General features: G+C 37.0%; 1 protein-coding gene across 6 annotated transcripts in view; it reads left to right on the forward strand.

Moving 5' to 3' along the window:
• Nucleotides 1-26,771, forward strand: part of c5orf22.L (chromosome 5 open reading frame 22 L homeolog) — a 77,973-nt gene that overhangs the window by 36,041 nt on the left and 15,161 nt on the right. For 4 of the 6 annotated variants that reach the window (XM_041565322.1, XM_018266349.2, XM_041565321.1 and 1 more), the window contains 3 exons: nt 18,503-18,652; nt 20,138-20,576; nt 26,537-26,599. In XM_041565322.1, the coding sequence (XP_041421256.1) occupies nt 18,503-18,652; nt 20,138-20,576; nt 26,537-26,599 (652 nt within the window). Of the gene's footprint in view, nt 1-16,909; nt 17,048-18,502; nt 18,653-20,137; nt 20,577-26,536; nt 26,600-26,771 lie in introns of those variants that run through there. The other 2 variants (XM_041565323.1, NM_001089649.1) reach the window with 2 other exon arrangements.

Consider the following 26,771-nt stretch of genomic DNA (forward strand, 5'->3'; position numbering starts at 1 on the left):
CATATTTAATGTATTTACGGCATTAAGCATATTAAATGTTTTGTTTTTTTTTCATTCATGAAATATGCTTTTCATCAGAACATAAAAAGTGAGCTCAAATCAAATCACTCAAACATTAGGAAATAAAATAGATAGCTACCTAAAGTCTACTTGAAAATCATGTAAACATGAATCCAATAGACTGATGTTGCCTCCAATAAGGATTCATTATATGTTAGTTTGGATCAAGTGCAAGGTACTGTTTTATTATTACAGAGAAAAAGGAAATCATTTTCACAGTCGTTATCCAGCACACTTCAATACACTCCAAGTCATTAGCTCATCAGGGTGCACACAACAAACGTATGTTCACCTCCACATACTTCCAATACACTTAAAAAGAAAATCATTATAAAAAAAAAATTGTATTATTTGGATAAAAGGGAGTCTATGGGAGACGGCCTTTCTGGAGTTTTTTGGATAACGGCTTTCCGAAAAACAGATCTTATACCTGTACTAGTGTGCTATTGCACAAAACAGATACTACACTACAGTTTTAGTGAACTGCATTTGACTTTTGAAAAAGTTTGTAATATATGTATAAATCATGTTTTTTTCTGTTGTCCTATATATTTTCTTACAAGGGGAACAGTGTGAGTGATAATAGCTCCTAGCATTTCTACAAGGCCAAGAAGCCACCTCAATATAATGATTCTGCTTCCTTTCATATTTGTCAATTCTTTTATACTAGTAATTCTGGGGTTAATGAAACTGTATGACAGAAGTCTTAGAACACAGTATCAACACAGTAAATGACCCCCCAATACCTCATACATTGCTCAGTAAGTCTTATTGGAAAGACAGCAGTTGTCAGAAACAGCTTGTATTGTTCTACTTTAAATTAGTGTTGTAACAAACATCCCCAGACTGTTTCTCAATAAAAAAAAATTGTGGTTCTTAAGCATTTTATCTCTGTCTTCTGGTACTGATGTCTGACAGCTGACAATATAAAAGAGCACATTTATTTAGCTCGAGTGAAGGATTAGAATAAAAAATACTTCGAATTTCGAAGTATTTTTTTGGCTACTTCGACTTTGAATCGAACGATTCAAACCAAAAATCGGTCGACTATTCGACCATTCGATAGTCGAAGTACTGTCTCTTTAAAAAAAACTTTGACCACCTACTTTGCAACCTAAAACCTACAGAGGTACAATGTTAGCCTATGGGGAAGGTCCCCATAGGCTTTCGAAGTATTTTTTATCAAAGGAAAATCGTTCGATCGATGAATTAAAATCCTTCTAATCGTTCGATTCAAAAGATTTATTCGTTCAAACGATTTTTCCTACGATCGTTCGAACTAACGAATTGCGGTAAATCCTTCAACTTCTATATTTGAAGTCGAGCGATTTTACTTTGGCCGAATATCGAGGGTTAATTAACCCTTGATATTGGACCCTAAGTAAATGTGCCTCCAAGTGTATTTTTTTATAGTTCCTGTTACATGATCTTTAGCAACTCACTTTATAGAACATGGTGCAATCTTTACTTCTCACATGTACCAAGCACTATTTCTCAAGTGATGGCTGAGACAAAATGTAAGGATAGAGGCTGGTTGTGTTTCCTACACTATATTTTAATGTAAACCCATGCCCAAACCCGTGAGCAGAAAGATAGCTCAGTGATCAGCTGGTCACTTCTGACTTGGGCACGGTCTACAAGTTGGTTATATAGTAACATCATCCCTGTGTGGGTTTCCTCTTCTAACACCAGTTTCCTTGCACACTACAATAACACAAGCATGTTAATTTGGCTGTAGTGTATGCAAATATAGTAAGGACCTAAAATTTAAGCTCCACTGGAACAGGTACTGGCATGAATAATTAACAACCTCTGCAGTATGTTAAATGTGTTGGCACTATATAAAAGCAGATTAATAAAAAATAGACTTATACAGACTCCTTGCAGTCTTTGCTTTTGTCAGAATCAAATTCAGAAGAGTGCTGCAATGTAGTAATGACTACTATTCCACAGTGCTAATATAAGCAGAAACCACTACAGTAAAACATCCTAAAAGCAGAGCTATCATACGGCAATTTAGGTAGGTGAGAAGTAACAAATATATGGCCCCTTCTCTATAACAAGATGTAATTAATAGAAGAAACAAGATTACAATTACCTATACAGGTATGGGACCTGTTATCCAGAATGCTCGGGACCTGAGGTTTTCCAGATAACTGATCTTTCAGTTATTTGGATCTTTATACCTTTAGTCTACTAGAAAATAATGTAAACTTTAAATAAACCCAATAGGCTGGTATTGCTTCCAATAAGGATTTATTAGATCTTAGTTTGAAACATTTAGAAGGTACTGTTTTATTATTACAGAGAAAAAGGAAACCATTTTTAAAAATTTTGATTATTTGGATAAAATGGTGCCTAAGGGAGACACTGTAACACCAAGCTTTCTGGATAACAGATTTCCGGATAATCTAGCCTAGTGTGCCTGCAAATGGAATTTATTCTATATGTGCATGGGTTCTGAAGGTATTTGGTATTCTCATTATTATTGTTATTATGGTGAATAAGATGTTTCTATTTGTGTTATATAATGCTTAGTGAAAAATGTTTTATTAAACTGTCCATGATGCTTTGGATTTGTTAACTATCGCTTTGTTGTGAAAATTATTTGTATAGAGCTGTGAATTAAGAAAGGAGAATTAAGCTCATGGTACTCTGCAGCTCCTTTACCAACATAAATGTCTTATTATATGTTTATTTTAACAGGTTTGTAATGTGTTGCGTATCACACAATTTTAAATGCGCATGCAATCTGGATAACTTTATACAATATTACAATATTTTACTTTCACCTTAGATGTGTTTTCTTAATAAACAATCCCTGAAATCTCATTTGTGTAGTTTAAAAAAAAAAAAACTAACCCCCCCCCCCCCCATTTTAATCATAAAAATGCACATTATACAAAACTGCCTCTGGGAATTAAATGGAAAAAAAGTTGTTGCATTTTAATCGGTATTCAGCAGTTAAAAGGACTCAGAAATCCATAATGCGAATTGGTTTTACAATTGAGCATTGCCTAGAACTTAAAGTGGCTGGGAAAAGCTTACGTTTAATTGTATCTTCAGTTTAATTCAATTATTTACAGAAAGCCAATGAAGACGTTGAAGAAAACCACAGTGAAATATTGCAGTTCACCTAGCTGGCAAATAGATTGAACAGTCAATTGAACAATAGTTTGATATGTGGGAAGAGGGAGGCCAGCATGCATTACTATAATCTAGGCTTGTATTAATTACATTCTGTGTTAGACATAAAGCAGGTTGAACAACGTTTCACATTCTCTGGAATGTGCCTGCCAGAAGCAAAGTATTAATAAAATTGCCTTCAGCAGTACGTACACAATTAATGGCACAATTAACTACTAGTCAGTTTGCACTCAGTGGGGTAATAAATCAACTAAAATTGAATGGGGCATAGAATTGCTGTACATATATGCCAGGAATATTACTATACATCAGATTGGATTTTTTTCCCATTTTTTTAATATCCTATTAAACAATATCCTATGTTAATGCTAGAGCTATAATAAGTCTATAGTAGCGAGTCAAAACACCTTATGATTGCTCATTATTAATGTCAAATGAATATGATGGATAATTAATAAAGTTAATATGAGTGGTCAGCCACATAGTGTGATCAAATATCATGAGAAAAATCCATTTTATTGTGAAAGATCACATATTATTGACAAAGTCCTTGTGACCTTTAGGGCTATTCCACACGGGGAGATAGCGACGCGTTTGCGGTCGCGGCGACAAAGCGCCGCGACAGTCGCCGCGACCGGCGCAGGCGACAGTTTTGTATGGGCGCCTATGTAAAAACGCCTGTGCTAACCACACGAGGCGATGCGCTTTTCAACAGTCGCCTGAAAATGCCTCGCCAGGCTTTTTCAGGCGACTGTTGAAAAGCGCATCGCCTCGTGTGGTTAGCACAGGCGTTTTTACATAGGCGCCCATACAAAACTGTCGCCTGCGCCGGTCGCGGCGACTGTCGCGGCGCTTTGTCGCCGCGACCGCAAACGCGTCGCTATCTCCCCGTGTGGACTAGCCCTTAAGCTACATTCCATAACAAAGGCACTGTGAATATCATAGGGGCATGGGGTTTTTTATAACAGACTGACAGTCTGCTGACAGAGTGAACAAAATATCGACTAACCCTTGACATTATTTAATATGCAAACACTTTTGTGTGGGAAAAGTGAATATTTACAATATATGATTCCACTCTGTAATAATGCACAATTGAGTGCTGGAGGCCATGTCAATATTATTGTTCAGTATAAGTGGCATTTTATATTGATTTTTATAGTTAAAGATGGATGGTAATTTTTATAGTGGTGGATTGGCTATGGGGCATGTTTTTGTGAATAAAAAAATATATCTCATGGCTCTGAATTATAATAAGGCGCACCTGAAATTTTGAAAGGCCCAGCCCATTATGAAAGTAAGGTCAGAGACCATTACTGCTATTATATTGATATTCATAGCCAAGGAAGGATGGCAGCTATAATCAATGACTTTACACTTTATAAAGAATGTTTACTGTGACACGGTGAATTCAACATATACACATTATATCTATGCCTGTACAGTATCACATTGGTTACTTCCCAAATTTTGGAAATGTCCGTGTTCCTGTTTCAAAGAAGAACTAAACCTTGACAAAGAAATAGGGGAGAAATGCTGCATATTATATTTGGGGTCCTGAACCAAAGGCAGCCCAAGGCACCCACAGCCCTTTAACAGTGAAAATCTTGCCCCGGTAGTAACCCCAATTTTTTCTACAGATTTACTATACATGTTCTGTGCTGCTTTTAATTACCTGAGCTCAGGGGCCAGTATACTGTGTAGAGTATAAAAGTCACACAGTGCATCACTTTTACTAATTAATTGAGAGTGACATATGGCAGCTCAGAAACCAGTGCAATTTGTATTAGAATTTAATAATTAGCCCTTTAGCATTAGCTTCTATTACAGGTAAGCCTTCTCCTTGATGGTTTTCAGCAACACCTAAGTTTAGCCTCTCAACAGCTGCCTTGAGCTCATGTGCAGTGTGACACTCCTAAAAAATCCAAGATGTTAGGCTCCTGTGAAGACCTGGATTCTTTTTATAGAAATGCTGAACGTTGAGGTTGGTGAATCAAGTTCATTGTTTACATTACAACATTTAGGGGCAAATTCATCATGGGTCGAATATCGAGGGTTAATTAACCCTCGATATTCGACTGGAAATTAAAATCCTTCGACTTTGAATATCGAAAGCTGAAGGATTTTAGCGCAAATAGTTCGATCGAACGATGAAATCCTTTGAATCAAACGATTCGAAGGTTTAATCCAACGATCGAAGGATTATCCTTCCACCAAAAAAACCTAGGAAAGCCTATGGGGAAGGTCCCCATAGGCTAACATTGAGTCCGGTAGGTTTTAGATGTGAACTAGGGGGTCGAAGTATTTTCTTAAAGAGACAGTACTTCGACTATCAAATAGGCGAACGGTTTTTAGTTCAAATCCTTCGATTCAAAGTCGTGGTCGAAGTAGCCCAAAAAACAGAAATTCGAAGTTTTTTTACTTCGAATCCTTCACTCGAGCTTGGTGAATTGGCCCCTTATAGTCATATTTATTTTTAGGGTTTAGTTCTCCTTTAAATATTGTACACCCTTGTACATTTGGAGCTTAGTGAAAACACGTGTCAAGGAAAATTGTTGTATTGTTTCACGCCTCTGTTTGCATAATATTGGCTGCTAGTGGGGGTATTCAGATCACACCAACCTGTAAGAAAATAGCTTGTATTATGTCATATTTCAAGATTAAATACAGGTATGGGATCCTTTATCCGGAAACCCTTTATCCAGAAAGCTCCAAATTACGGAAAGTCGGTCTCCCTTAGACTCCATTATAATCAAATAATCTAGATTTTTTTTCATCGATTTCCTTTTTCTTTGTAATAATAAAACAGTGCCTTGTACTTGAACCCAACTAAGATATCATTAATACTTATTGGAAGCAAAACAATCCTATTGGGTTTAGTTAATGTTTACATGATTTTCTAGTAGACTTAAGGTATGAAGATCCAAATTACAGAAAGATCCATTATCTCGATAACCCCAGGCCCCAAGCATTCTGGATAACAGGTCCCATACCTGTATAACAATTGCAATTGCTCTTTTGAAAAAAGATTCCAGCACAGGATTTTGCTTGAGGAGTGCTACTAACTGTGTTTTGAGGAGGAAAAATGTTTTCTCATGATATTATCTAATTCTATCAAGTTAGGAGTCTCATGTGACCATGAACATGTATTTCCAATATTGTGTAAGGGAAAATAGGGACCCGGACAAAAATATTAATCAAATTTACTGTCAATGTAAAGGGTATTATCTACCCATGAAAACAATCAGAGAATCATAAGATTGTTTGCTATATTTTCCAGTAATGCTTGCCTATTTATATTAGATACATTTTCCTCTTGCTGTCATAATATCCTTTTCTTTATAACCATTCGCCTTATATTTCTCAAAAAAAAACCCCCTCTATTCTATTGAAGTATCAGGTGTCTGCCACAATTCTTCAAACCCTCATTAGGCAACTGTATAGCAGACCTTTGGTGACACCTGCTGGATTAAAAGAGGATTTGAACAACATCTCGTTTTTGGTTTACTATATACTATAGTTTTCTTTTTCTACATGCGCATAAATAATAGATACAATTTTACACTTATTTGTAAAACTGAATCGTGTTGTGGGCTCTGTTCAGATGAAGTACATATGTATCAATGACTGTTTCGAACCACAACACATACATTATACACAAAGCTTTTTCTTATTTTCATGTTTTATTCAAATTGGGGATGATTTAAGACGTTCATACTAATTTTGTTCCTGAAAAGGTTAGCATTGTTAGCTCCCATACTTTTGCTTGCAATTAGGCCTAATGTTCATTTTCCAATTTATGTTTTAGAGAAAACAGCTTAGAGGAAACATTGCTTGATGGCTAGGTATTTTCTGCAAAGTTTATGCCTTCCTTAAGTAGGACAGAAAGAAATATTTCTCTTCAAAAAAAATTTTTTCTATCCATGAATCTGAGTTGTCTCAAGGCAATTGTCTAGTTTTCTTACTATTGTAGAAAGATATCCATGTACATTTAAAGATTATAAAATAGAATAAATACTTTATAGAGTTGGTCACCCAGGGCTTGATTTATATATTTATGTACATTAACCCATTCACTGCCAGCTGATTTTTCACAAACAGTTACTAACTTCCAAGCAATGTTGTGCTTTTTCAATTTACCGACATTTTGTAGGAGTAATGGCTAGGTTACCTACGAAAAATGTATTTGTTTGTGAGGCCAAGCTAAGCTTTTTAAATCTACCTGGGGTTTTGTGTAATTCCACTCCTATAACTAAATACAGGGTATAGGGATGTAAAAACCTTTTTTTTTTCATATCATAGAAACATGTTTTCTATAATTTTTTTTGGACGTTTGACATACATAGATCAAAAACCCCACAGTACACTATTAAACTTCAAAAGGAGCACTCCAGACATTGGCATACTTTAAAATGCCAAGACTACAAATTGTACATTAGGTATATTCCAGAAAACCCATATATTTTTTGGAAAGTACAAATTCTAAAGAATCTAAAATGGGTAAATGTATAAATTCTAAAGAATCTAAAATGGGTAAATGTATTTCTACTGTAACCTACCAACCTAAATTGCTTTTTATAAAAATTTCACTCAAACTTGCATTTTACAGTGTCTTATTAGATATGTACAACAAACAAAAAATCCTCCCTCAAAAGAACAAACAAACATAACTTTAGAAAGTACAGTTATGGCATCTGTTATGCAGAATGCTCTGGACCTGGTGTTTTTCAGATAATGACATTCCCCTAATTTGGATCTTCATACCTTAGGTCTACTAATACATAATTTAAGACAAAATACCTGATCCACTAGTCACACTGCAAAATAAATAGTTTGTAGGGTGTATGTGTGTTTGTGTATGCATGTGTGTACACTTTTATAAGTAGTATGCTTGTGTATATGCAAGCGTGAGCAAAATAAAAACGAACTTCCTGGACTTGTGTTAAATAATAATTTTTCCATGTATAGATGAATTATACCATTTAAACAAAATTCAGATGGGATATTGTTTAAGGGGTGGTTCTCCTTTAAGTTAACCTTTATTATATTATTATTTTTATAATAAAATAACTGTATTGAAAAAAAATGTTTTTGTTTGCAGCTTATTGATACATGGTTAGGAATATGTCACTACTGTTTCCATGGCACCAGGGTGGCCAAACTTTTTGCAACGAGGGCCAGATTTGGTGAGGTGAAAATGTGTGGGGGCAGACCATTCAGCCCGACATTCTTTGAACCATTAACATTAAATTACAGGAATCGAGTAGCAGTAATATTTGGGCACATTAGTGAAATGATCTGCCACTTGGTCTTTACCTGCCTAATGTGCCCAAATATTACTGCTGTGGGATTCCTGATTGCACTGTGCTGGGGGGCCTCATTATTATTAATTTCATGATGGAGGCTGAGGGCCAGTGTAAATTTGAAAACGGGCCGCAATTGGCCTCCGGGCGACACTTTGGACATGCCTGGTTTACACAAAGTGTTACCTTTGTAACATTTTTTGCTATGCACATTTGGTTAGGGGTTGTCTTTTGTGACTTTGATGTGACATGATGTTTTTGTCTCTATTTTTCACAATGTGGTGACTTCACTCCCCCCCTTTCCTGCCACTTAAAATTTAAATATCTAGTTTGTTCAATGCTGTTTCACTTTGATAAAGGCTAGGGATGTAGATAATAAACACTTTGTGATTCTTCATAAGACCTGAGAGTACTGACCTTAATAAACCGCAAACAATCTGTCCGCCTTGTAGAGGGCATCAATTTAGGCTCATCCAGATGGGAACTGCTTAGTGTGGCCCTGCAAATCCAAGAAGCTAACAGTTATTTATTTGCACTCCCCCTTGATGCCACACAAGTAATCATTAATTTCTCATCACTCTCCATTGCGGCCTGCAGAATACACAGTTACGGTCGGGGAATCTTCCATAAAATCACTCACTATCATGCCCTGTTCAGCCCCAAACTAGATAGAATTATTACCCAGGCCACCAGGGGTAAATGCACTGTACTTCTGCAACCCGAATCTCACTCTTCTTTCATGTGAGGATGAAAAACCACATCTTCCTCCAGGGCTGGCAGGGAAGCTGAACCCAAACCAAAACTCACTTCAGCACGATGGACAGCCATCAACCACCTCGCAACCTCTGGGCAGGGGGGGGATAGGTTGCTGAATTTTCGAGAAGCCTGGCTACATCATTCCCCAGGTCCATGGATAGAAGAGAAATTATGTCCACAGGTTGTCTCCCACCAACCTGGGATGGACCGTCAACACCACAAAGTCGCTTCTTATTCCAAGCCAACGCTTGCCCTTCCTCATCATGACCTTCAACACCAGGGCTCAATAAATCTTTCTTCCAGCAGACAAGATTGCAAAAACTAGTGGCTGGTTCATTGAATCCTGGATGACAACCATTAACCTTCGGCTAGAGTCCTTGGATCAATGGTCACTTCCATAGAAGCAGTTCTATTTGCACAGTTCCACCTAGGAGAACTTCAGTGGAATATCTGACCCAAAGGAGCCAAGACCAGATTTCCTCTTCAACACTGGCTCCATGAGGGCCACCTGTCCAAGAGCAAAACCATCATGGATCGACATTGGCAGATCCTTACCACAAACACCAGCCTGAAAGACTAGGGGGTGGTCCTTCAGAACCACTGGCAGACCCAACTCCAGGGACAAGCCATTTAAATACAGTTAACAGCACCACTATAATAGCATACCTAAACTACCTAGGGGGCACCAGGAGCCAAGAAGCCAGCCACATCTTAAAATGGGCAACACAAAACCACAATATACATTGCTCAGTCACCAACACCTTGACCCAATCGGATGTTCTCTCAGCCAGGAAGTGTTCCTCTAAATTGTTCATAAGTGGGGCAACTCCAACATAGATCTGATGGCCTCAAGGAACCAAGGTTCAATGCCCACTGCAGGGATCCCCCAACAGTCAATGTGTATGCAGTGATAGCCACTATCTACTTACCTACATGTTCCCTCCCCAGGCATCAATGGGTAAGTTCTTCGATCTGGTGGCCATGTCCAAGGAGGATGCTTGGCCACTTCCTCTATTGACGGACCTGCTCTGCAGAGCCCCATCAAGCCCCCCACCCCAAACTACTTAATTTGACAGCATGACTTTTGAGTTTCCAATGCTCCATCTCAAGGTGTTCTCATCAGACATTGCCAATACCCTGATAGCTTCCAGGAAGGCAGATTCAGCCAAAACCTCTCACCGAGGACTGGTTTCTTCAATCAGCTGTTCACTGGAAGTTAACACTCTGTTTGCATTTGGCCCTGTTCAGTGTATACGGTATATAGTTCTTGGTTGCCATGTTGTCTAGAGGTTACAAGGGGTATAGTAGGCAGTCTGGAAAAATCATATGCACTATTTTAGGTCCATACAGGCCACATACTTTGGTATATTTATGTTTGAGTATCAAACTGTTCAGTAGGCCCTAGTGTTCATATTTAGGGTGTTTTATCTTTGTATGTCAAAAATTTGGGGAAGCTAATTCCTTGAAATTGCAGTAATTTTAGACACTTGACCCTGTCTGATTTTCAGAAACGTCCTAATAGCAGCTAACATTATCAGAGTTTGGTAGTTTGGAGTAGAAATACATATTTAACCAATTTAGATTTGTCAAAATGTGTGACTTTTGTACTTTTTTGCAGCTTTACCCCACATTCAATTGGTGTTTTTGAATTAGTTGAAATGTAAGCCACAAAATTAGCATGAACATATTTTTATCATATTTGTGGGTCTTTCCATGCCATGAACTTGAAATAACCTATGCACACTGGACCCTGGGTTTAAATATTAAGGATTTTTGTTTATCTTGGTGCCTAATGACGTGAGAGACAAGATGCTGCAAATTGGAAGCTTTGAGGTGATTATCAGATGTTTTGGTAAGTTGGAGCAAAAAGACATTTATCCATTTTGGATTCAGAAGAATGTGTACTATATATATATATATATATATATATATATATATATATATATATATATATATATATATATATATATATAAAAATTCTGGGGTGAACTTGCTTTTTTTTGGTTTCATCCTACATAAAATACATTCAGGAGAAGCTGAAATGACAACTGAACGATCATACTTATTTAGGTAAACCTATGCACAATACCCCATAATTGCTAAACTAGGTCCAAAGCCGTGAAATATGGTATTACTACATTGGGAGAAACCGTTCCCGTTGGCACAACTGAGAGAACTATTTAGTGGTTAACTTCCATAGGCTCAGCTACGCCCTCTATTCTACCCATAAACATACCAGGTTCTTATTTTCTATCCATTTCTGGAGTACCTCAATAGAGGCCATACCAAAGGTCTTATTACCTAATTATATGCCAGATTAATATGGGATCTGCACAAGGGATGCCCTGGAAGCCTTGAGAAATAAATAGTAAGTAGTCCTAGATATAATTCTGGATGATATGTGGCAGAAGGTGCAGACAGCAATACAACTAGTATACCCTAACAATAGGCTGCGGCTTATTCAGCTATACATTTTCTATAGGGCAAATTATACCCCGGTAAGATTGCACCACATCAGATTCCAGATGTCTGTACAAGGGGTACCTTAGAGAAGGTGACCTTTATTAACATGATGTACAGCTGTAGCAAGATCATGCAATACCGGGGAGAAATTGTATCCATATTGGTGTCAATAATGCAGTTTACATTACATAGAACCCCCAAAATGTGTATTTTAGCTGTGTTCCAAGGCCTAAGTCTGAGTAACTACCAATCCCTGCTTCTGCATGAGTCTCTGGCAAAGAGATTAATCACACAAAACTGGAGGAACTGAGCCCCCCCCCACCCACTCGAATTGTATACATGATATTTGTAGAATAAAACAAATAGTGTATATCAAGAAATATCTGTAATCCGCTATTAAGGGAATGTTTTTTACATTCTTGTGCCCCTATACCAATACAATTCTGTCAAGATCAACTTGAACATTGTATGTTAATTATACAATGTAACCATCGCTACTCATTGTCATAGACGTGAAATGTACCAAAAAAACAACACAAAGCAAAAAAAAACACAATAGTCACCAAACTGTTCTTTGGACCCTTAGCATTTATATTTAGCATTTTTTTATCTTGATATCTATTGGTATGTGGAAATAAGATGCTGAAATTAGAAGCTTTAAATTGATTTTCATAAATTTGATGCTAAAGAAGAAACTTTTAAGCGATTTTCAGAGTTATTATCAAAACCGCTAAATTCAGGAAAGCTGTGCTTTGGTAGTTCGGAGTAAAGATATATTTACCCATTCCATATTCGCCAGAATGTGTACTTTCTAAAAATATATAGCTGGGTTTATAGTAGGGCTTGTTTTGTGACAAAAAGTCAGGCAAATTCCATCCCCGCCCCTAATTTGCATATGCAAATTCGGTTCGGCTGGGCAGAAGGATTCGGCCAAATCCGAATTGTGCTGAAAAAGGCCGAATCCCCAACCGAATCCTGGATTTGGTGCATCCCTAGTTTATAGTGTGTCAATTTAGCAGTAGCTGCAATGATAGAATGACAAAAATAAAAGATCATATGTGGTATGTGGTATTTTTTGGGCCCCTACACTTCACATACTTAGGCAAACCTATGCACATTGGGCATCAACCTGTTCAGTGGCCCTCTGACATTCATATTTAGGATTTTTCATTTTAGTACCTATTATATGTAGGAGATAATATTGGAAGCTTTGAAGCAATTTTCAGAAATGTTATCAGCTTCCTGCTAACTTCAGGAAAGCTTTGCAGGTTGGCAGTTTAGAGTAAAAATACATATTTACCCAAATTGGATTTGTTGCATTCAAATGTGTACTTTCCCAAAATATATATGGTTTACTGGGCTTGGCTGGAACTTTCTAATATTTGAAAATGTCATTCTGACTGCTGAAAATTCAGTGGTAATTATTAGAGGTTTTAAAACGTTTGTGAACTTAAGTAACTGTCCGTTAAGCTGAAGCAAAGATTTCCCCCTTAGGTGTATAGAAGTTTTTATTTATATACTGCATAAGAAAGATCTGGAGAAATTGCTAGGTATGAAGGTCTGATATCAGGTACTGTAAAGTGCAATTTCTGCTTTGCTTACCAGGATACATTTAAATGTTATTTCTGTTATCTGTAATTCTGTCAAAGTTTTAAGCATTAAATAGTTCAGCTTTCAAATAAGTGAAAAACATGCTAAATAATGCTCAAGCAATAAAATCCTATTATACATGTTAATCCATGTTGAAATCTGCCAGTTTATAAAGGTTTAAATACTGTACAATTTGGCTAACATAGAAAACATAAGCTTAATTTAAAAAAGAAAATGCATATAAGTGCCACATTATGTAGATTTTCTGTTCTGTGGATAAAAGGCTATTCGTGCTAGAACATAGATTTACTACACTTTTCTTTTTACAGAATTGTCTTTTTTTTTTTTTTTTTTTGGCTAAAATCTGTAAAAATCCAATACCTTGTGTAGTTTAATTTGATTGTTTTGTGTGCTTTTGGTACATTTTATAGCATTTTTAATTCTGCATAGCTGTTAATAGATTCAATAGCTTGTTCATGTAAAACTTAACTAGAAGAGTGAAACTGTTGAAACATGGTGATTTCTAAATAGGTTGTGCATAAAATATGTTTCTGATATATGAAGAATACAGTTTTTTTGGAATCAGGCCCCAGACCAGAAAGATAGCTGACTGAATTCAATGCACCTTTCACAGTAAAGCTAATGTGTCATGCTTTCTTCATTCATGTATCGGGTTGCCACCTTTCCCTGGGACAGTGATGTCACAGGGGCGGGTCAGTGATGCGACGGGGGCCGGTCAGTGACATCATGTGGCGGGGGCTATGATATGGCGATCAGCGACTGGCTGCTCGGTTTTCCTTATTTGGAAAACCGGACAGTCTTTCCTGACCCGGGCAGCCCTTTCGAAAACCGAGCTGTCCAGGTCAAAACCGGACGGGTGGGAAACCCTATTCATGTACAACATTTCGTGGTTTTATGGTCATAGAACTAATGTATTCTAAAACCCTTGTGCTTAAAGGAACAGTTCAGTGTAAAAATAAAAACCTGGGTCAGTAGATAGGCTGTGCAATATAAAAATTGTTTCTGATATAGTTAGCCAAAAATGTAATCTATAAAGGCTGGAGTGAGCGGATGGCGAACAGAACACAGCTTTCTGCTTTACATCGCTCTAACACTGAGTTACTCAGCGACTTTAAGAGGGGCCACGTGGCACATAACTGTTTCGTGAGTTTACAATTGATCATTAGCATGCAGGTCAGATTCAAAATCAAACCGTTATGACCCATATGGCCCCCGCTCAAGTCACCAATCAGTGGAAACTAAGAGAGCTGCAAGGTAGGAAGTAGTGTTCTGGCTATTATGTTAGACATCCAGTCACTCTACCAGCCTTTATACATTACATTTTTGGCTAATTAACTATATTGAAAACATTTTATTTTGTACATCCTATCTATTTACCCAGTCTTCATTTTTATACTGAACAATTCCTTTAATGAGTTGAGATGATCCTTTTATAGCAATGTGTTCCTGCATTGCATTTGAACTCCTAAAATAATCATACAGTATATGCCCTCATTCTACCACGCCTGTGTATTTCATCATGCTGATTTCAGCCCTAGCCTTAGAAAAACTGCTGTCTGCTCTTGGAGCAATATTACAGCAGTGAATTCACCCTTAGCCAGTGCCTATGCCACTATCACTTGCAGCATTTGCTACTCTCTTATCTGTGTCTGAAAGTTACCCATACACTTACATTGTAAACTGAGCATGCCTTCATCTTTTAACTCTTGGCACTTAATTTTGCCTGTAATTGTGTAATATTTATGATTATTTGCTTGGCCCCCTTCCAGATGTATAATAGTATTTTTTTAAAATGTACATTGGGTCTGTATGAATAAAAATATTCATAACAAGAACTTTTCTGGCTGTGTCTATTTGAAAATGCAGTTATTACCACAAGATCTCCTAAACGATTCTTCCTGACTGCTTGTCTCAGCTATAGAGAAACTAATGGAAAAGTCTCTAACGTTATTTAACAGTTTTTTTATGCCAACAGTTTAGTGAGAGTAATAGTGGAATTAAATGATCAGCTAATGATGTAGGGCAATTAAGTCTTCTTGTAAAACAAATTATTAAAGCAGTAAACACTTTTTGGAAACTTTCTTTAATGCTGAGTGAAAACCAGAAGTAAGCATCATTGATTATGGGCCTGTCTCAAGGTTTCTCAGGCAGAACAAATCATGCCTTCTGAATTAATTGTAATATTTATTATTGCGATATACTGCAGCACTTTGTGATCACCACAGTAATAATGCATCATTCACATCAGTTCCTACTTTAGTGGAGTTTACAATCCAAGGTCCCTAATCACATACACACACTATAGGGACACAAACTGGAGTACTCTAAGAAACGCCCATAGACAAGGGAAGAAAATACAAATGCCTTGCAGTTAGTAGCCATGATATAAAACCCAGAACCCCTGCCCTTACATAATCATAATTCTATCTGAATCAGAATAATAAGATATGCTTTGCAAAAAAAACAGATCTGTATATTTTAGTAAACAGTCTCTTTCCTAATTTATGGGTTGTTTATCAAAATCCGAAAATATTCGTATTTTCTGAAAACTACTCCGACCAAATCAACATAAGTTTTTTTCCCCCTTTCTTATCAATACATTTTTCGGAGAATTCCCTGTTCAGGAAAAATCTCAAAACATCTCAAAAAAATCGTGAAATTGAATTGTATAAACTTTATGGATTTTCCACCCAAAAACAGATTTTTTTTTTGATTTTTTCCCGAAAACCATCAAATCTTTGGATCATTGCACGAAACCCAGCGCAGATCAAGATATCTTTGGGACTTCTCCCATTATCTTGTACATGAACTTGGCAGGTCTTAGTTGGAGTACTTTTTTTTTTATTCTGACTTTTAAAACCCTTGGGGTTTAATAAATTCTGAAAAATTCTTGTTTTTTTCCCCATAGTAAAAACAAAAAATTTTTTTTCGAGTTTTTGGCATTTGGACTTTAATAAATAACCACCTTACTGTTAATAATAACTTTTATAGAAAAAGAAATATCCTAAAAAGTTATACCATGACCCACATAACGCAGTTTGAAAAAAGCTGCAGTATTTTTTATTGTTGAATTACCTTTGGGTTATTATTGTTCAATGTGAGATCTGTTATTTAAGTTTTCCACTGAAAAATTTTCTACACTGTGCAGTAGCTGACATAGGAATAGCAGGAAATGTAGTCCACTATGTGTCTCAAGCAAAGGAAGACTAAAATGGCAACATTAGTGAAACATTTAAGATGAGTAAATAATCAGCTTTCATGGGAGAAGGCTGATGCCAGCTGAGGGGTCTAGCAGTAGCCTAATCCAAGAACGTTTATACTTGTTTGGGTTTACTCTGAGAATATAAAGAGGTTTATCTACAGTATACACATTTTAAGAGGCTAAAGGGATCGTTTATGATTGCAAAATCAAAGTAAATTCTCATATTTGGCAAGTTTTTACCTACATATCCAGCAATATTGTGTGACTGATGCTTCAAAATGAATGCAATTGCATCAAAAGTTTGTTATTTGCAGTGCTCAACATTAAAATTACATGTGATCCACTGAGCGCAAGTCATCTGCGCCTATTGATGTAGCCTGCGGAAGAAATAATGGAATTACCTTTAGTTTAAAGGTGGCAATAGCCCTAGAGATTCTCACTTGCACACAGTTCAGAAGAGGAGGCAGAATGGATGCACAACTATAGGAAAGTGCAAGAACATACAGTAAGTACTTTTAATGAATGGCATTGATGCACTCAATACAAGTTGTGTCCATTTTAGTAATTGTGGTTGCATTAATAAATAAGCCTTTAAACCTCACTAAAGCGGTGGTCTAAATGGACCCATCAGAAACTATTACAATTTTTTTTCCATCTAGCTTTCAAGATTACGCTACCACTGAGTGCAACCTTCTAAAAGTGTGTATTGTCCATTATTATTAGAGTGACGATATTCTGACATCTGAAAACTGAACAATTCTGATGTCAGAGGGCCTTTCTTACTCTAGGATTTCTTTACTCTATCTTGTTAATGAGACATTTTATTAAGGTTTAATTACACCCAGAGAAGATCTCAAATTGTTAACAAAATATAGAAGCTTGTACTCTCACAGAATGCTGTAGAACATTATTTCCATACCCGTATGGGCCCATGCATTTAATTAAATTATCTACCACCCAAAGTGTTACTACCAGTTTTCTCATAAAAATGAGAGAAGGCCTGCTGTGGTTGTAGTAGTCAACATTTTATCTCGTAAAGATTACCACCCCAGAGCAGGGGATGGGGCTTTCTAAATGTTAATTAGACTGCAGTTTGAGGCCCATGCTTATTTGCTGGTCTTTTATATTATCAGTCTCATTATCCACCTAAGAACATGAGCTCTGGAAATAGCATTTTTGCTATTCTGCCAGGGGAAGCACGAGCAGGATTTGGAACCAGTTAGCTTCCAGGGTCCTGCTGCAGCAACTCCATTGCTATCACAGTGGAACACTTTGCATACAAGGATGATGGCAAATAGGGATCTGAAGATTGAGCTTTTCATGTTTTCATTAAAATACCATGAGGTCTGAAATTGTGCGGCAGTCCATGCTAATTGTGTGACACTTGACAGGACTGTATTTTGGAGAATATGTAAATAAAAGATAATAAAATGCTGGTGACAGTAACGTTTACATTGTAAATTTATCTTGTTTAGTTAATGAATACTTATCTAATTTACTAGATTTTGGGGAATGTATAAATAAATGATAACAAAAAGGTGATGACAGTAACTTTAAGGGCAGAGACAGACGAGAAGATTCGGGGAGATTTCGCACAAATTGCCTCTTCTTCCCCGAACTGCCTCCCTGCCGGCTATAATCTAAATCGCTGGCCGGATGGTACTCATGCAAATTTTCCAAAGTCTTCCGAAGTTTCCTCGTGAGGCAACATTGTAAATGTATCTTGTTTAGTTAATGAATACTAATCTAATTTACTAATACTTTAAGTAATTTTAATTGTAAATAATAATTTAAAGGAATATAAATGTATTCTATTTTACATTACAGCAGTACAGCATTAAAAAAGTAGTCTTATTAATCACAATATTTTGGGGTTTCTTTTCTGGCCGCATTTATATTTTTTACCAATGGTAGTACAGCCAAAAATACATGAATAATCATGTATTACATTTTCTTATAGTGAGTTAAGTATTGAGAACTGGATCATGCCTGTGGTATATGCTGGACATTTCTCTCAAGTCGTTTGGATCCATCCCTGCTGGGCACAACAAATAAAGGAGGGCAAACACTACTTTTTGGTAGGCAAGGACAAATCAACAACTACAATAAGGTAAGTAATGTCAAGCTATACAACTGTGTGTACAATACATGCCTCACATTAAGCTTTGTTTTAATGTTTTTCTGTGCCAGTATTTAACAGGATCCATATACTGTATATTCTGAATTTTATAGACACAACAGTATCTAAAGAGAATAATAAAGAATAGCTAAAGCAGTCCTTGCCACATAAGGTCACACAATAAGACCTAACACTCATATTTATAAAAGACATAAGCAGTAGATTTATGATTGCATAAAGGTAGTGCAGATTTAGTGATACCTGAAATGCTACTGACGCATTTGCCAAAGCCACAGTAATGCTAAAATAGAAGCAGAAAAAAATTCCAGATTTGAAATATATGCCTTTGCATATTCATACCTTACCATGCTCCTTACAAAATACAAGAAGAAAAGGTAATACTTCCCTAAGTCTGTTGTGAAAGATATAAAATTGGAAGGCACAGACAAAAAACAAGTATTTACCATTGATTTACTACTGGCCATTTGGTCAAGGGCACACTGGGCACAGCCTTTGTGATTTTGTGCCTGCACCCGGAATCACTGAATCAGCCCAGACTTCAGGTGTGACTATAAGGGGTCACCCACTCAGACACAGACCAACACCCAAAAATCCCACACAAACTTTAGGTGATGAGAGACCAAGGATTCATACAAAGCACTCTGAAAAGTAAACAGGTTAATGTAAATGAAACGCACTCCATTCCAACCAGCAGTCAAATGAATCGGCATACAGAATGCAGAGGGCTAAGGCACGCAGTTAAACACATTTAAGCTACAGTATGGATTCTTTTAGAGCAGCAAGGACAAAACATTAAATTTTATATTTAATATTACAAAAGGTATAACTGAATAGATACAAAAGGACATACAATAAAATAAACAATTATAAAATATAAATGGAGAAATGTAGAAACCATATACTTTTACCCAAAATGAATATAGATTCCTATTCCTGGAGGCATTTAAAAGAAACAGCAGGATACTTACAGAGCTGACTGTTTACACAAGGTTCCATGGGTATCATGAGTTTTACAGGAACATAGCAGAGAAATTATATATTCATTGGTCATGGTTTTTCCTACTGGTTCAATACATACAACACATCAATATTGTGTGATCAGCCCATGTCCACATATTCCTAAACCAAGTACCAAATAGAAATTTTTGGTGTATACTGTATCAAGCATATACTCAACTTTATACTGTTGGCATAGCATGTATGGAGTTTAGGTTGATAAACATGTTTAAGGTTATGTTTTAGTTTGAAATCCTTTCCTCCCCCCACATGGCATGATTATCAGCAAGTAGGGATGCACCGAATCCACTATTTTGGATTTGGCTGAACCCCCGAATCCTTTGTGAAAGATTCGGCCGAATACTGATAGTTCCGCTTTAAATAATGTCTTTATTATAAGAAGAGAATGCTATTTCTCCAAACACTGACCAAATGCTTATTTTCCTTTTCTATGTTAAGGGTTACAAGCACAGATGATTACTTTCTGAGTGATGGTCTCTATGTCCCTGAAGAACAGCTTGAAAGCCCAAAGTCTCTTCATTTGGATGTTATTTTATTAGAACCTGTAAGAGAACAACAATGTGAATATACAGAACAAGTTGAATCTGTTGCTAAAAAAATTAAACTTGCAGAAAGTGATCAAGTAGTCGAAGGTCCATTCACAGATGGACCTCAGCCCATCCTTCAGTCTACCTCTGAAAGTTCTGAAGATGGTTTAGTGAAAGCAACTTGCTCAAATGCCAGCATGGACACCAGAAATGAGGCTTGCATGCTGAATTCACACAGCAATGTCTCTAAGAACATCATAGAAATTTTGGAGAAAGGGTCTGCTTATGTTTTGGATATAGATCTAGATTTCTTTTCTGTAAAGAATCCTTTTAAAGAGATGTATACTCAGGTATGTATTGTATTCATGTTATTCTCTATTTATCTGGGCTGTAGGTAAAACTATTTCTAATAGACACATCTATGAATAAAGTAAATATATGAATGTGTTAGCTAACAGTTATATTATCTATGTAGAACATTAAAAGGGAACTCCACAAAAAAATAACTTGAGCTTTTTGAAAAGTAAACATAATTTCAAGCAACTTTGTAATATCCATCAATTAAAAAATATGCAGACTTTTCATGATTTCTAATGGTTTCTGACAGTTCCCTAAGCCTAGCCCCATGCTTTTCTGCTGATCTTTCTGACTATTTTGCTGGGCTGGCTGACTACTGTTACTTTGTATCAACAGCCATCTGTCCTCAGCCTGCATCCTCCATACCCCACAATTCCCTGCACACATGATTTCAATAAGGAAATGAACATTGCGAAAGTGCAATGCATTGTGGGTTATGTAGTTCCTGCATGCTGTCTGTAAGATGTGGAGAAGTTGTTACAATTTGTAACATTAGTGTTTAGTCCCTCCTTCTCTGCCTGGATTTCAAATGATGCAGAAAGAGAAGAACTGTTAAGCAGCTGGATTTCAGCATAAAAAAAGGCATTTATTCATAGTTTTTGAAGAAACAGGTAACTGTGATGTGTATATTAGGGGTTTCGGTGTTATTTGTGCCTCTTTATCTAATTTTGGTTTGGAAATGGGAATGCCCCTTTAAGATTATATCCAATTACTGCAGGATAAATGTTAGGCAGATCACTAATAGAAAAAGACAATGTTCTACACTTATTTCACACAATATCTTTCCCATACATTTATAAATCTTTAGTTGTCCCAGTCTTGTATCTCATACCTTCTAGAGATTAGCTGAATTGTTCCTGCCTAAAGGTAAATGCCAGTTACTGTTCATTTATTTCTTACAATATTGTTCTTTCTGCTGGGAGCCTGAATAATAAAATGTGCTTCACTAAACTTATAAATTCCCTTAATGTTCTAGCAATCTAGACAAATGATCAGCTGTAAAGTCTCACTGGGTTTATCCACAATGAGGATGTCCTTTTAACAAGCATATGCCATCTATAATAACTTTTAATATACAGGTATGGGACACGTTATCCGGAAACCTGTTATACAGAAAGCTGTGAATTACAGAATGGCTGTCTTCCATAGACTCCGTTTTATCAAAATAATCCAAATAGTTCAAATTTATTTCCTTTTTCTCTGTAATAATAAAACAGTGCCTTGTACTTGATTCAAACTAAGATATAATTAATCCTTATTGTAAGCTAAACCAGCCCGTATGGTTTATTCTAGTAGACTAAAGGTATAAAGATCCAAATTACAGAAAGATTGTTATCTGGAAAACTCCAGGTCCCAAGAATTCTGGATAACAGGTTACACTTTACAATTGGGCAAAAATTGAACAGAGGATGTACCTTTGAAATCTTACACTTTTATTACATAAGTACTGTCTGTGTAATTTTTGACAGTTCAGAATATTAGTTGTGGTTGCATTGTTCCTGAGTTTAGCACATTATTATGCCCCCAAGGAGAAGATATAAGATATATAGCTGCACTAATATAAAACACTTTTTTAAAAAATTAAATACATTATTTGTCTACATCATTTATAGGATTCATCTTTATTGATTGTATAAAGTAATGACATTTCGAGGGATTGCCCTTTGGGCAACTGATGATGGAAAAGAAAAAAACAGCATTTATACATAGTATGCACAGAATCCATTTACTCAGAGCTAATCGTTCTATATCACAGCATGTTCAAAACTGCTGTTACATTTTATACAAGCACATGGAGATGAGCAACATCAGACCTTGTCTAGTATAGATTGGGTTGGTGGTTTTGTTCTAATTTGTATAATATTGTCAACAAGCAGCACCACATAGCACATAGCACTGGAGGCATTTTTAGAGCCTTGGAGGAGCACACCTTTGCATCTCTGCAGTATGTTTATAGTGCATGTACTAAAGCATTGAGGGAACATAGTGTGTGTGTTAAGAACTCAGAAACACATACGCAGGTTTAAATAAAAGGTTTGCATGAGGTACTCCGTATAGCAACAAGTAGTCAGCACAGCAATTGTCAATATCTTGTTGAGGCGGTGCACGTTACTTCAATGTCCATTGTAATCACAATAGGTAGACGTTTTTTCAAACAGCACCACCAAACTTTTCTTATTTCTTAAAAGCCTTTATTAGTGCTTTAGGCCATCACAGCAACGTTTCAAGCCATGCAGCCTTTTATAAATAAATATTGATAAAAGGCTGCATGGCCTGAAACTTTGCTGTGAAGCCCTAAAGCAGGGCTGTCCAACTGGCGTAACTTTTCGTCACAAATGAAATTTTTTTTCCACTTTTTCCTTTGCTGCCCCTAATTTGCATATGCAAAATAGGATTCAGTTCGGTATTAGGCTGAATCTTTCACCAAGGATTCGGCCAAATCCCAAATAGTGGATTCGGCCAAATCCCAAATAGTGGATTCGGTGCATCCATACTTGAACATTTGAAGATGTTAACAGATTTCATGATATTTGAGGGTTTTGCCTGAAAACGTAATCAATTTGAGCGATTCTATTTTTTTCCCGTCAAAAATTTGATTAATTATATTGAAATTATATGAATTGTCAGATAAACCACAATACTCAAACAACAGCATCGTTAAGTATTTTTAACTTAAATCATAAGAAGAGAAACCTTAAATAATACGCATTTTATTGGGAAATTAGTTCAAAAATCGTACTACAAGACCGTAGTACATCTGTCCAGACACTTAGGAAAGTATTATTCTTTCTTCTCATACATCTATATTCTGTGTCGTGTGGTCATGCTTAATTGTATGAGAAGATAATGAGAGATGCTTACTCTTATAAGTTTGTAGGTGCACAGCTGTTCTGTACAACTGTTATTCTCCAACAAATATGTTTTAGCATTTACATTTATTTAATCTATCCCTGACAATAGATGGCTATACCTGTAATGTGAGTTACCGTATATACTCGCGTATAAGCCGAGTTTTTCAGCACCCAAAATGTGCTGAAAAACTCGACCTCGGCTTATACGCGGGTCATACGCCAATCCCTCACCGGATCCCTCACCTCCCTCTCCCATAGCGCATCAGGACTCTGTGACTGACGATCGCCGCCCGGAGCAGGTCCAGGAGCTCCGGGCGGCGCGTCCTTCCCTGCCAGCGTCCTTCCAAAATGGCGGCGCCCATGGCCGCCACGTGGGTAGAGGCGCCGGCACCGCTACCCACGTGGCGGCCATGGGCGCCGCCATTTTGGGAGCGACGCCGGCAGGGAAGGACGCGCCGCCCGGAGCTCCTGGACCTGCTCCGGGCGGCGATCGTCAGTCACAGAGTCCTGATGCGCTATGGGAGAGGGAGGTGAGGGATCCGATATTACGGGATTTGAATTTCTACGCTGGACCTTCCTTACGCCCGGATTTGCTTGCGGCCAGGTAGGCTTTACATTCGGTGCTTTCCTTCTATCTTGGCGCAGTCGCTCTTTATTCTCCCTCGCAGTGCAGGGGAGCCGGCATCGATCGCGTGTAAAAAAAACTTTCAGGAGAGATGGTTGGGAAGTAAAAATGGCTCCCCCGCCTCCCTCTAAGCCGCCTTGGGCCCGGTGGTGGAATGTTGTGTGTGCAGTTGAGTTGGTTGGGGGCTAGAAGTAAAGCCGGCACCCCCTGTCGCTACACATGACGGGGCCTGACACCTCCTGACGACGCCTTCTACTTACGGTAACTGGGGGAAGCAGCCACTCTGTATGGTTAGGGGTAGAGTCGCTGGGGAACATGCCTTCTACTGTTTCCCTGTGGCCCCTAACTTTTTGTCTTCCTACTGTCTACTACATACTGTACTATCCTGGCTAGCCCCATATCTATCATCTATCTATCTATCACTGCTGCTCTTAGCACCTGTATTTTATTTATATATGTGGCTATTGAGTGGATCTGTTGGGATGTTTGTTCCCTTTGTTATGAGATGGGTACGACTAGCTGCTGCCTGGCCAATCAATTACATTTTTTTTTAAACTTGTGCTTGTTTTTATGAATTAATGTTTTAAGCATCATGGCTTGATTTTTAACATTAAACCGACTGTTTGATATTTCTGAGACTTTTCTGAGTTGTGTCTAGGCTTATACGCGAGTCAATACGTTTTTCTGGGTTTCATAGGTAAAATTAGGTACCTCGGCTTATACGCGGGTCGGCTTATACACGAGTATATACGGTACGTATTTGTTTAAATTTTGCCACTTGACCCTTAGTGCATGGATTCTCTGGAAAGCAGAGGAACTTTAATTCATAGAATCCATCACTTATGGGAACAGACAGACCATTATGATTTCCTTTAAGTCTGTGAAATCAGCTCTGTCTGATGTCTGCAAAAAAAAAAAAAAATTCTGGACGATAAGATTGCTTGGATGAAGACTTGTTAAAGGAATTGTGCAGTGTAAAAATAAAAACTGGGTAAATAGATAGGCTGTGCAAAATAAAAAATGTTTCTAATATAGTTTGTTAGCCAAATATGTAAAGTATAAAGACTGGAGTGACTGGATTTCTAACATAACAGAACATAGCCCAACTTCCTGCTTTTCAACTCTCTTGGTTTCGCCCAACTTCCTGCTTTTCAACTCTCTTGGTTTCCACTGACTGGTTACCAGGCAGTAGCCAATCAGAGACTTGAAGGAGGGCTGTACCATGTGGCCCCCCTTCAAGTCGCTGACTAGCTCAGAGTTATAGAGCTGAAAAGCAGGAAGTAGTGTTCTGGCTATTATGTTACACATTCAGTCACTCCAGTCTTTATACATTACATTTTTGGCTAACTAACTATATTAGAAACATTTTTTATTTTGCACAGCCTAACTATTTACACAGTTTTTATTTTCACGCTGAACTATTCCTTTAAGGGTCTAGAATGATGTTGTAGTTACAGTGAGGTGTTCTTTTCCTTGCATGTTCTGTTTATATTTAAATACTACCTATTTACTATAAAGCTTTACTATGATCAACTGGTAGAAGGTTTAGAAAGGTAGGACATAGAAATATATTTGCAACAATGTCCAATATATCTTATGCCAAAAAACAGTGTTATAAAATGGCATATTTAGAAATCTGTGTTGTTTCCCCAATCATAATTGAAAAGAGTTAAGTGATTTATTTTGTTCAAGAATAATGATAAAAATGATTTATTATTTTACATCACCAATGGGACACATTCAGTTACTGATATTTTACTTCTTTCTGGAGTGAGGTTATTTGTAAAATGTGGTGCATAAAGTAGCACTTTCTTACATGACTTTTTTTCCAGTTTGCACACTTTTTTACACTGGACTGATACTGTTCTATTAATGATCATGGCATATCTTAATCTAAAGGTAGAGGTGTAAATTGTATTTTATTCCATCTTTTATTTTTATGTGCACTTCATTAGTACCTTCATATAAACTAATATTTTCCACATCATTTAGCAGAAACTGCAGGTCTGACAAATCGACTTTATATACTTTCTCAGTAGTACGTTATTGATGTATCGTTTTACCAGTGTAGCTTTACTTGTGCATGCGCTTTTTGCATAGATGTCATATGCACAGACAAATGCAGCTTGTTTCATCCCAGTAACCCACAGATCATTGACAGATGATAGCATTAGCTTCCAAAGAACAATATCAATGAGTTGCATTTGAAATAGATGCATTGATTTGGCACCATTAAAGTAAAATACATATGTTTGACTGCTTCAGTGTGAGCTTAGTATCAGATATATATAAGCAGTGAGTTTTACTGTTTTATTAAATATTACAGTACTGCAAGCAATCATGTCCTGCTGTAATCATTTTGCTTTGTCAAATTTGTTACTAATATAGTGCATACTTTATACTTCTTTGTTGTCTTCAGTGCACAGCCTGAATGTCGTAGGTTATTTCCCTTACCTTGTTTAATGTTATCTTTCAGGAAGAGTATAACATTTTACAAGAACTGTACAGCTTCAAAAGGCCAAGACTGCATTCGTTAGAGGTACATCTGTAGATTTCTTGCTTATTGTTCTCTTGTTAGTCCATAGTTAGTCCATAGTTGTTAGTCCATAGTCATAGTGCAGTAGTCAGTAGGCCTAGATTACAATATGTACTATGTCACTGTACAAGCAATTTACAAAATTGTAAGTAGTGCAAATAGAAACAATTTAAGG

The sequence above is a fragment of the Xenopus laevis genome, chromosome 6L, assembly GCF_017654675.1.
Source record: "Xenopus laevis strain J_2021 chromosome 6L, Xenopus_laevis_v10.1, whole genome shotgun sequence".
NCBI classification, from domain to species: Eukaryota; Metazoa; Chordata; class Amphibia; order Anura; family Pipidae; genus Xenopus; species Xenopus laevis.